Raw genomic sequence first — 12,603 nt, forward strand, 5'->3', positions numbered from 1 at the left:
TCAATTCAGATTTTAAAAGATTTTGTTTGAGTTTTTATAATCCATTGATTTACTTAATCCATAGATTGTTTAAATTCTATATGGACTCTGATTGATTCTAATGGATTGATTTACTGGTATTTGTTTAGATTTTACGAGTCCTTATGATGTTTTTGGTAGGTTAATTTTTTTTTCTTCTTTTTTAAAAGCAATGGATGTATGGATCCAACTAGGGAGCTTCTATTCATACCTCTAAAATTGGTATTTAGACCTCCAGCTTACTTTTACAAATAATCAATATGCTATCTACACCTCCATAATTTTCCCATAATACTCAGCATCCAATAATATCAATAAAAACCTTTTTTTAGAGTGTTCTATTCATATACCTCCAAAATCGGTAGTTAGACCTCCATCAATTTTTGAACATTTCACAATATTATTTTACTCTTGATATAACTAAGCTGAAAAAAAAAAAAAAAAAAAAAAAAAAAACCTTTCAATTGATAGCTCTTCCCCCCCCCCCCCCCCCCAAATTGGTATTTAGACCTCCTCACTTAATAGACCTCCAGCTTACTTTTACAAATAATCAATATGCTATCTACACCTCCATAATTTTCCCATAATACTCAGCATCCAATAATATCAATAAAAACCTTTTTTTAGAGTGTTCTATTCATATACCTCCAAAATCGGTAGTTAGACCTCCATCAATTTTTGAACATTTCACAATATTATTTTACTCTTGATATAACTAAGCTGAAAAAAAAAAAAAAAAAACCTTTCAATTGATAGCTCTTCCCCCCCCCCCCCCCCCCCCCAAATGGCATGAGGATGACTATTTGTTGATTTCATACCTCTAAAAGGGAAAAGATTTTTTTAAAATTTTTTTTCTTTCTTTTTTGTGTCTTTATTGGTAATTTGACATGAGTTGACAAAGTCAACTATCACTTGAAAAAAGAAAGAGGTCCAAATGACAATTTTGCAGGTATGAATAGAAGCTCCCATCCAACTATAATGCTATATCAGTGACAAAAAAAGTGTGTGTGTGTCTATATATATATGGCAATCTATTATTATTTATGTTGTGTATAATGATATATGAATAAAGTGTTAACCAAAATGTTATACAAAAAATAAAGTAGTAAACTAATGGCATAATTTATTTTATATCTAATTTACAAAAGAAACATGTGTATATGTAACGGCCTATTTTGGCTTTCGATGAATATATATCGGCGCTCGGCTTCGGGTTTGATTCAAAAAAAAGAAACATGTGTGTATGTATCATCTTAACAATACCATTGAAAGTGAGCTTAATTAGCTAGAAGGATTAAGGCTTCCAGAGCTAAAGTGATAAAAATAAAAAAATTATTAGATGAGAGCAGAGGAGGATAGTGGGAAGAATGAATGAGTGGCACCTATTGGGAGCTGCTTCTTCTTTTTTTTTTTTTTTGGTGAAGAGCTTCTTCATTTTTTGAGTGAGAAAGAATCCATCAAAATCTCTTGGGAAGTTGTTGGATTGTTTTTGAGTTTTGATATGTATAAAAAGCACTATAATATCCTCCAAAATCCAGCATTTAATGAAATCCTTAAAAATCCGTATACTTTTGAATATCTGCTTATTTGAATGGATAATTTTAAATCTTAATTGAATACATCAAGATTTTAAAGGATTGTTTAAAGTCTCAATTGAATACCCATAAACTTTCAAAATACAAAAAAATCCTATAGATTCTTAAATGAATACACCCCCCTAAATAGTGCTCTCTCTCTCTCTCTCTCTCTCCACGCATATATCAATTTACTCAATTAAGAATCTATGGTAAAAAGAGGGGAATAGGAAAATCTTTTTGTGAAAATATTGCACTAAATTGTAAGTATAAACATACCCGAGGTTTCTGATGCCCCACCAAAAAGTGTAGAAGTACTTTGTTGAAAAACTTTTTGATCCCGTATTACCTGATTGAAGGGCATTAAGAAATATTCCAAAATCAAACAGCATTGCGTTTGATGGATTTATAGGACAAAACTCATCTAAGAGTGTGGTATTTGTCGAATAATTAGTGTCCTTGCAATAATTAAGGGCTAGACAACCCATAGTATTTCTACATGTCTGATGCCAACATGATATCTCTCGTTGAATTGACATCAAGTACCAACATGCGCCGAAAACCTGAAAGTTAATTGACTAAGTGATTTGAGAAAACTCTCCCACCAATAAACATAAGAAAATAAGAGAAAAATTATCATTAATCTGATGATGACATCTAGGAACTGCAGTTAAGAAAAAAATTACTGAAAAATGTTGTTATTATTTGCACACAGTAACAATCCATCTACATTTAAAAAAAAATATTTATTCGTTTAATCCAACCTTTTCATGTGAATTACCCAAGATACACCAAAAACAATGTTTGTTGCTAGTTAATGAATAGTTATTTTATGATCTTGGAATACCGCCCGTTATTGTCAAGTGAGGATCTGAGATATTAAAATGCGGTATTTTGATGAAAGTGAGTACAAGGAAAAAAAGAAATAATAAGAAGAAAAAAAAGTGGACGAGTGAACTACAAGCCCTCTTCCAAATGCCCACTGCCTTACAAGTTACAACGTTATGATGAACGTAACAATTTATCATACTGTTAGTCAACACGGTGCAGATTTTTTTTTCTAAACCAGAGTTATTGGTAATAGAATGCTCTTTTGGCCCATTTCCAATAAAGAGAGAAAGCTTTTTTTGTCAAGAAATGAAGAGATAAACTTACATGGCCAGTCAAGATGTAGATGAGGAAATAGAATGCACTTGTGGCCCATTTTCCAACCAATGGCTTCCAGAAGTGGTAGAGTTGGCAACCCCTTGCAATAAATTGCAAAGCAAGAAACACGCCACCAATTGCTGTTTCATATAGAAATCCAGATCCATTCATTCTGAAAAATATAGTTAGTATTATGACCTGTACAAATTGAAACAGGTTAGAGCCTCAGAGTCAACAAGTAAACTTTAATTACGTGCAGATGACATCATTGAAAAAAATATATAAAATAACTGTTTAATTATCACCCACTTTTTAAATTTTTTTATAATTATATATTTTTATTTTTTATTTTACTAAAATAATTGTTTAGATGATTTCATTATGAATTTTTATTTTTTAAACTAAAGGATGATTTGAGCAATACATATTTTGATGAAACCTGAACACTTTGCTGTAAAAGACTACTATTTTTTTTTCTCCATTTAATTACAGAAGATCGAGTCTTTGTTTCCCAATCTTTAAAAATCTTCTCATATGGCCCCTTTAACTTAGATATACTTTAGTACTACAAGGGTATTAAAGAAAATGAAAAAATAACATTAATTTTTTTTTTTTTTAAAATGCCCACTACCTAGTTTACTACATAACTACGTATACCCAAATGATTATACGCATTTCGTTTGACGTGGCAAATAACACAAATGATATTATAAGAATTTGGTGTGAAGTATATTGGTTTGGTTTTATATTGAGTCATTCGATAAGAACACGTTTTTTAATGGTCTGGTTTTATATAAGTATACCAAAATTTAATATGTTGGTTTTTTATGTTTATTCAAATTAAGTATACGAACCCTAAATCACACGATAAATATACGAACCGAATTAAGTTGACATAAACAACCATGTCTAATTTGAATAAACATAAAAAACCAACATATTATAGAAATGTCCTGGACAGTCATTTTAATATTAGGCAACAGTTTATAGGTACTCACCGACATACACCAAGTTACCAACATATTATGTTAGGCACTTTTTGGGCCAACTCATATTAGGGGAAGATGGAAAAGAAATTACAGAAAATTCTTGTCATATTAAGTAACTCAAAAATAGCAAATTAGGCAATTAGCTACAACAATTTTATACCACAAAGTTTTCTTTCTTCATACCTGTTGGATGGGAAGAATAAGAAGGACGTTGATTATGATATCTTGAGATAACCACTTTAAACCCCTAGACGTGATCTCCTCATAGGAGATCACGTCGTTCACGTCGATCAGAGCATCAATATGGAGTGCGAAAGCGAGATCTATAAGTGATCGCAATGCAAGAACTACAGCCCTCAACTCTTTGTCCATTCCAATACACTTCCTTTTCTCATCGATGAATGGAATGTAAAAGAACAAAGGATCCACTAACAGTGCAATACAAGATATTGTATGTAGTATCCTTTCCCGCGTAATAGGTGGAAAATTCCCCATTATTAATATCAGTTTCCGCAGAAAACTGATGGGCAGAAGAAATGTCATGGTCAAACATAGAACCATATGGGGAACTAATGTCACTAGTAGTTCCCTCCGTTGTTGCATACTGAGATTCACCTCGATTTTACCTATAATTGCCCCCCAAACATGACGTCCCAATGGTACCCATATATCTGCAAGGGAATCTTTAAGTGCTACCAATATTATTGCAGGCGAATATAGAACTGCTAACAATGCAATCTTAATTGAAGTTGTAACTGTTGACCATGATTTCTTAATTAGAGTCCGAATATCTGAGCGTTGCCTGTCCGTACCGTCGAAACTGGATCCTGGTTGTGATGCAACGCTGAGAAGATTGGAAAGGATAAACAAATTATAGCATGTATTGAAAATTTGAAAGATATCCCCACACAAACACACACATAGAGGACGGACTCAGAGACCAACTGGGTAGTCATTAAATAAAAAACAAAAAGAGAGATGAACTGGTCCCGTGCCTCAGTCAATTTTTTTTAAAAAAATACTAGACTTCAAACACATCTTATGGGTGTGGATAATTACGTGGAAAGTTATTCCACAGAATGTGGAGAAAATTGCTGCACATATTTTGTTTTTGATTTTTGATTTTTGATTTTTTTTTGTTAAATTTCTTTTGTTTTTCTTTTATCTGTGAATTGACAATTTTGTCTTTCTCAAATATTTCAGTTCAAATGTTTTTTAATATTTGAGGAATATTTTGGTAAAAATTTTCTGTTTTGGCTGACAAACTCTCTTCTCTTAATAATAACTAGCAACATGCCCGCGTTTGTCGCGGGTGACATTGTGTTAAATGAAAATGGTCGACTAAAAGGAATAGTTTTTTTTTTTTTATAACATAGAATAGTGGTGGTTTGTCTATTTTTAATTTCAATTTACACTTTTATCTATTTATCTATACTATTATTAAGATAAGAAGCTTTGTTAGCCAAAATCTAAAATTTTGACATAATTGACCCTAGAAGATTAATAAACTTTGAGAATTAATTAAATCACAAAGATAATTAAGACATTTACAAAATGTTTTTATATTAAAAAAATTAAAAAAAGTACCCACAATCTACTTTTCTCTCTCCCATTTTCTTTTCTCTGCAATAACTAACTCTTTTCTTTTTTATTTTCTGAAAAAAATAATAATAACTTGCACATGCAAAACATGTGTGGAGAAATGCTAGTATTTTATTGACTTAATTTAATAATTATGTTATGAAATGGTATTATAGACACTTCAAAATTTGGTGAAGCCTTTAACACTAAAAGAGGGCCTTCATTTATAGTAGTAGAGATATAGATATACTATATTATTCAAACATAACTTAATAATACATCTTAAAAAATTTAGTTAGGTATGAAACTAAGAATATCGTAAGCTCCATCAATGCAAAAATTGCTGCAATCGAGTGAACTGGCAAAAAAAAAAACACATAAAACATTTCCACTGTTCAGATAGGGAAACAAAAACCATTGAATTATCTTGTTGGCCAGTATGAAACAACATGTAAGTAATCACTAATCTGGTTTCTTAAGCCTATCCTAATATATACGCGCGCGCAGTACCACTCGTTACAGTTATATATGTTCACATATAATAAAAAATTACAAATGCATGAATTGAAGAAACTAACCTTACGACAACGCTCTTGACTGGGTGATCAGACATAACTTCAAACAATCCTATATACAAGTACTAAGTAGAAGGTGGCTTCGGAACTTCTTATACAGATGATAGAAGTTTGAGGTTTTATATAGTACCGGACAAAGCTGGGACTGAGCGATTCGCTTGAACTTGGTACTAATTAATTACAACTTCAGCAGAGAGCGGGCACAAGAGGAGAGAAGGATACACTATGGGAGTATGGGATTAAATAATCACACACACACACACACATATATTGAGGAATAGAGTGATCGAGAAGCCTATAATTGGGGATGATGTCAGCTGTTAATAGTTCAGGTCAGAACTCAATGGCATAGTGCAGCTGGAAAAAAATTGTCTACTGTTACTGTCGCTGATACTGTGACGTCACCCAAGTGACGTAATTATCAATTATAAAATTTTGGCACGTTGCATTTATATTAAACTATCGTCTAACATAAGATGCACTTTACACCCAAATCTTTTTATTGATTAAATGTTTGTTGGCAAATGGCAATATAAAACTTGGACGGATGGTAAGATATATATATATATTAAGTCAATATGATTGATAATTTTGCTAATAATGTTGGGTAATTGATCTTTGTCTAAACATATTTATCTTTCTATAGAATGTGTAGAGTATTAGATGCATATAGATTCTAGGTTCCTTTTACATTAGATCTTTTATTTCTTAAGAAAGCAAAAGTGAAAGTGAAAGCGAAAGCCAAGCATAAATTAAAGATTATTAGGGAATTACTTTTTAAAGGCATATGGTCACCCATTCACTCTCGCAGTCATTGCCCACCCAGGAAGAAAAAGATAAACTTAGCCTCACTCATTCTCCCAAGAGATTGTGATCTACATTAGCCAAGTCCCATAAGTTTGGTATCTTAACGATTAGAAATTTCGCTGACAATTTGCAGAAATGATCTACTCATGAAAATAAATAAAAAATTAAACGGTGAAAATGCAGATATGTTCTGCATTACCAAATTATGATATCAGTGCAGTCCAATAATATTATGCAGTATGCTACCAAATTATGATATTAGGGAACAATAGTCTGAACAAATTTGTAAGTTGAAAAGCTAGTAGGATTGCTCAAGTTAAACTTAAGAAAGGTATTTGGTATTCATCTAGTTTTTAAGGGTATTGTCCGCACTCATTTTGCAATTCTTTAGTTTGTATGCTGGGTTTGAAGTGAAGTATTTTTTTTCCATTGTGTGCTTGTTCGTATATGAGTTGGCTCTATTTAACTATCACGCGATAAAATGGGAGGCGAAATGCTAATATTGGAGATATAAATAGAAGCATCCATTAGAAAATGTTTGAAATTTGGTAGCTGGATACAAAGAATGAATTGTGGGCCGGATGAAACAAGTCATCCAAACCTTTAGATCGTGTGTATCTGATCCATTCCAATAAACTGGGGCTCCTATCCGGGTCAAATATCAAACCCGAATAAAGATCCGTGCTTCTAAAACCCTAGACATCGAAAAGGGTTTTAGTTCTGGGCAAAGAAAACGAAGAAACCTGAACTGGGTTTTACAAATTTTCAAATCTTAAGAAATGGGTAGAGAAGACGGTAAACGAATTCGGAAACCAAAAGAAGAACACGAAAAGCCAAAGAGCATACCAGTCCTGCCATGGATGCGAACCCCAATTGACGTCAGCGCCTTGGACGAAAAACCCCTTTCTCTTCTGCCTCGCCTTGACCCCAGGTAACAAACCCAATTGTCTGCCACAAATTTACCCAAAAGATCAGAACTTTCAATTTCATTGAGTAATGGGTGTTCATGACAACGCCCCATTTTGGGGTTTTACTGTTGTTTTAGGTTGAAGGAGGCTTTGGAGAAGATGAAAATCTCATCCCTGTACCCAGTTCAGCTTGCTGTTTGGGAAGAGACTATTGGGCCTGGTGGGTTTCAGCGTGACTTGTGTGTTAATTCACCTACTGGAAGTGGGAAAACTCTGGCTTATGCTTTGCCAATTGTGCAAGCTTTGTCAACTCGCAATGTTAAATGCCTACGTGCTCTAGTTGTGTTGCCAACTCATGATTTAGCTTTGCAGGTCTGTTTCGCTTCTTATTGATACTCTTCTAGCACTTTCGATTCCAAGTTTGTAATTTGAATTTGTAGTCAGTGAGATTTGAGAAGAAATTTGTTTAAGCTTTTGCGGTGTCCTGTTTGTATCTGAGAGTTATTTTCATGTGGCATTGTCTGTGTTTGGTTGTTCTATTCAGGTGAAAGATGTGTTTTCTGCAATTGCTCCTGCAGTGGGCTTGTCAGTTGGTCTTGCAGTTGGGCAAACTTCGATTGCCAATGAGATTTCAGAACTTATTGATAAGCCTAAGCTTGAGTTTGGCGTTTGTTTCGACCAAGAGGATCGTGCGCCTCAATTACGTAGTGCGGTGGACATATTGGTGGCTACCCCCGGAAGGCTAATGGACCATATCAATAACACTGAGGGATTTACGCTTGAGCATCTCTGTTATCTTGTAAGTAGCAGATTATGCTTATGCTACTGCACTTTTCATCAGATACTGGGAATCCAGTAATTATAGATATAACTATATTAATTGGTTTTAGAAAATGTATGGTCTTGATGGGAGTCCAATTGAAGCAACTTTTTGATAATTCTTATACGGCAAAGCATATGATGATTTATAGGTTGTTGATGAAACAGATCGATTACTCAGGGAGGCATACCAGAATTGGCTACCCACTGTGCTTCAATTAACTCGCTTTGATGATGATAGTTTATTTCCTCGTGCTCAAAATTTTCTACCTTCAGCATTTGGTTCCTTCAGAACCATAAGGAGATCGTAAGTTCTATGTCCATTTACCTCTCTTTGGATATGTTTATGTTACAGAACTGTAGCTGTGTCCTGTGGTCTATGTTGAAAATGGTTTCATAGTGCTTACACTGCATTGAGCATGTCATTCCTCTATTTTGAACTAGACTTGCATTGTTTTTTGGAAATAAATAGGATTACATGTCTCAACCTTTTTATATTATAAGTTATCTATAAGTAGCACATTTGTGGTTATACATTAGAAACATGGTTATACCTGAGGGTTTTTGTACATTCTATGCAATAATTTATCAGCATGTGATATGGCAAATACTTACTATTACCAATTCTTAACATGTTCGTCCTAGGATTCTTGATGCATATTTCTGTATTTGTCAGTTAGAGTTATTATTTAACTTTGCGTAGAAGTAAAGCTTTAAACTGCTACTGGGGCGAGAAGTAAGGCTTGAAACTGTGACTTGAAGGTTGCAAGGGGATCTTTGCTGTTGAGGGAAATAATAATATATATTTAATTAATAACCTTCAGTATGACAGAAAGCCACTATTTGATTATCTGTCTCACAATTTTTGGTTGTTAGAGTTCTTTAGAAAATGAAACTTTACTCTTGTTTTGAGCTCTTTTTTATGTTATCTCAAATTTGTCACAGTGGTCTTGAGAGGGGGTTTAGAGGTACACCTTACCCCAGGCTTGTGAAGATGGTTCTTTCTGCCACTTTGACCCAGGATCCAAGCAAGCTAGCTCAACTTGATCTGCATCATCCTTTGTTCTTGACAACTGGAGAAATGCGTTATCGGCTTCCAGAAACATTGAAGTCCTACACTGTGGTATGCCATCATGACTAGATTGACAAACACTTGAATTCTTTTGAGAGTGGCTCTGTTTATGTAATGGATTCTAAAGTAGTATTCTAAGCAACACAAACACAATTCATGCTGCTCTTATTGCTGATTTGAAACCTTTTATTCTTTTTGTGTGTACTGTACAGTTCTGTGAAGCAAAGTACAAACCATTATATTTGGTTGCGCTCCTGCAAAGTTTAGGGGACGAGAAGTCCATCGTTTTTACATCATCAGTGGAGTCGACTCATCGTCTATGCACCTTACTGAACTTTTTTGATGAACTGCCTTTCAAGATAAAGGAGTATTCACGCGTTCAACGACATCGAAGGTAGATTTTTGGTTTATTTACTTATTGTATGATAACATTACTTATTGTATGATAACAGAATGGGATATGTGGGCAAACATTAAATTGGTTTGAATCTGATAAACTGAATTCTGGAATGTGGGTGTGCATATGCCTTAGATTTTTATAAAAGAAAAAGTTATGGTCAGTTCAACCCACATTTTGTTTGTCGCAGGCTATGGTCCTGAAGTCATATGAGCTTCCATGATAGATTTACTTGAGACTAATCACTGTTCTTGAAAAGTTCAATCCAAAAGAAAGGTTGCTAGCGTAAAGACATTTGCTTTATTGATATAATGTTTTGTGTTTCATGGTGGTTTTGCCTAAGACTTTAGGCTCTCTCAGGGTGACTTTCCTTTGGTTCACTGATAATTGCAAGTCCCCAAGACTATGTTTGAGCATATGACTCAGCATAACAGTATATATAAGTTTTGTTCCTATAAACACACTTCTTATCTGTGTCTAACAAATCAGGGTATTCATAACCTGTGAGCAAGAAAGTAAAAGTGACATTGTTTTTTTAATTATTAATTTTTAAATTTTTTGATTTTTTTCAATTTTATTATTATTATTATTATTATTATTATTATTATTATTATTATTATTATTATTATTATTATTATTATTATTATTATTATTATTTTATCACAGCAAGACACTGGAGGCATTTCGGAAAGGAAAGATTCAAGTACTTGTTTCAACTGATGCAATGACTCGTGGAATGGATGTTGAAGGGGTGAGAAATGTGATCAACTATGATATGCCTGCCTACATAAAGACTTATGTTCACCGTGCGGGACGAACAGCAAGAGCTGGCCAAACTGGCTGTTGCTATTCATTATTGCGTGAAAAAGAGGTATGCTTGGTCTTGTTAATCTCTACACCAACACATGTTTCAAGTCAAGGCTCAATGGGATAAAAAAAAATTGTTACTAATAATAACCAATTTTTCCTTTTCCTTTATTGAATTTGGTGTTTCCTTTATTTTACCTTGTTTTCAAGCGTGCAACTTGGATGAGTCACACAAATGAGTAGTGTATCGCTATGAGGTTTTGTGTAAAGTAGACCTTTTGTTTAAGTTTGTGATGACTTTATTTAATCTTCAGTTGAGCTTAATGTATAAGCTGATTTTGTTTACCCTGATATAGGCCATGAAAATGTCAGCCTTTTTTTTGCTTCTTTAAGTATTCTTTTTATCAACAGAGATAATTTGCTCACAATATGGGCTTGTTTGGCTGACTTTGCAACCGTTTATATTGAATTGTTTGATCAATATCTAACATAAGTTTATGGTTGGGTTGAGTGTTATGTAAGTGTTGATCATCATTCAACTCTTATACCTAAAATTGGTGCTCTATCTGCTTTTAAACCTTTGCGAACAGTACAAATGGGGAAATGAAAGAACAGATGAAAAGATGAAAGAAAAGGAATTCTGTTTGGATAATAACCTTACATACCTACTTCAACTGTTCGGATACTCTAATTTTATTTTATTGTACCAGGTTCAACGATTCTACAAGATGTTACGCAAAGCTGAGAATAACTTCTGCTCTAAGTACTCTGTTCCTTCCAATTACATTGAACCGCTCCACGGTGTCTACGAATCTGGTAGATTCTTATCTCATATATAGAATTTTTTTTTTCCCCTTCATATTGATGACTGTGGGTGCCTTTAGATGTTTAACCAGCACTTAAATTAATTTCTTTACTTCTCAATGTGCAGCAAAGGAGAAACTGAAGGAGACGGTTGAAATGGAATCATCGAAGAAGAGACAAGTCGGTTCCAAGTTTTCTTGAGTTGTGAAAGGAAAAGAAGTCCAATCTGCGAAAGAAAGTGACCAGTGATTAATAGAAAGCATTGCTCAACATTTGAACTACTGTGGTGTATGAGAAGCAAGTGACATTCCTATTTGGTGCAAGTTGACTGCAGAATACTATATAAGGAGATGTTTTATAAACTTAAATGTTCAGGGCGATAATAGTACCAAGACAACGTAAACTGAATTTTTGACCTGCCTTATGTATACTCAATTTGTATCCCTGTTCAAGATCCAGAAGCAAACTTCCTGGAATTGTTGTTCAATCAATATCCTCTTTTCTTAACTGTTGTTAATGCAGGTATTGGCATGGCTTAAGATCATTAAATTTCATACATAGTTCAATCATATTTCTCTACACTAAAGGCTTAACTAGAATTTTTCATTTTTTGGCCGTTTCGTTTATAAGAGGTGTTTCGGAGAAGAAGGCTGTGTTGTAGGATCCTTACTTGTGATCTACATAATATGACAGAATAACATAGCACACTAAAGATTTGCCAAAGCATTGCTCAACATTTGAACTACTGACTAATAGAAAGTAGAGACTCTGTACAACATATATAATTGCTCATTCACAATCCCCCATTCGTCTAGTAGAAATGGTTCCCTTACAGTCTCAGCTCAGCTGGTTTGGTCATATTCTCCATGACCACAATAGTTGAACCGAAAAAACCCAAGGAGGATAAAAATATGCCTAAAAAATACGGCTGCAACTTAATTATGTCTTAAAATAACGCCTTCAAGGCCGCTTTCGGTATTTATTTTCTCAGCCTTCAATGGCTCTCAGTGACAACGGAACATCGACAAAGACCTGTGAACTCCTTTCAGAAAGTACTTGGCATCAGTACCAGCAGCAGCAGCAGAACCAAAACTTGGTGCTGATGG

General features: G+C 33.9%; 2 protein-coding genes across 2 annotated transcripts; one reads left to right on the plus strand and one right to left on the minus strand.

Annotated features, from left to right (window-relative positions):
- Positions 1-3,815: 3,815 nt before the first annotated feature.
- Positions 3,816-6,093, minus strand: LOC133729335 (uncharacterized). Its single transcript, XM_062156841.1, has 2 exons — positions 5,887-6,093; positions 3,816-4,571 (listed from the first exon to the last, which is right to left on the minus strand). Exons 1-2 carry the CDS (start codon positions 5,919-5,921, stop codon positions 3,905-3,907), a joined length of 702 nt encoding a protein of 233 aa, XP_062012825.1. The 5' UTR covers positions 5,922-6,093; the 3' UTR covers positions 3,816-3,904.
- Positions 6,094-7,398: 1,305 nt separating this feature from the next.
- On the plus strand, positions 7,399-12,049 carry LOC133729223 (DEAD-box ATP-dependent RNA helicase 1). Its single transcript, XM_062156712.1, has 9 exons — positions 7,399-7,621; positions 7,736-7,970; positions 8,143-8,397; positions 8,570-8,724; positions 9,363-9,540; positions 9,702-9,883; positions 10,553-10,757; positions 11,404-11,509; positions 11,625-12,049. The coding sequence occupies exons 1-9, from the start codon at positions 7,470-7,472 to the stop codon at positions 11,696-11,698; spliced, it is 1,542 nt and encodes a 513-aa protein (XP_062012696.1). The 5' UTR covers positions 7,399-7,469; the 3' UTR covers positions 11,699-12,049.
- The last annotated feature ends 554 nt before the right edge of the window (positions 12,050-12,603 follow it).

The sequence above is a fragment of the Rosa rugosa genome, chromosome 2, assembly GCF_958449725.1.
Source record: "Rosa rugosa chromosome 2, drRosRugo1.1, whole genome shotgun sequence".
In the NCBI taxonomy this organism is placed as follows: Eukaryota; Viridiplantae; Streptophyta; class Magnoliopsida; order Rosales; family Rosaceae; genus Rosa; species Rosa rugosa.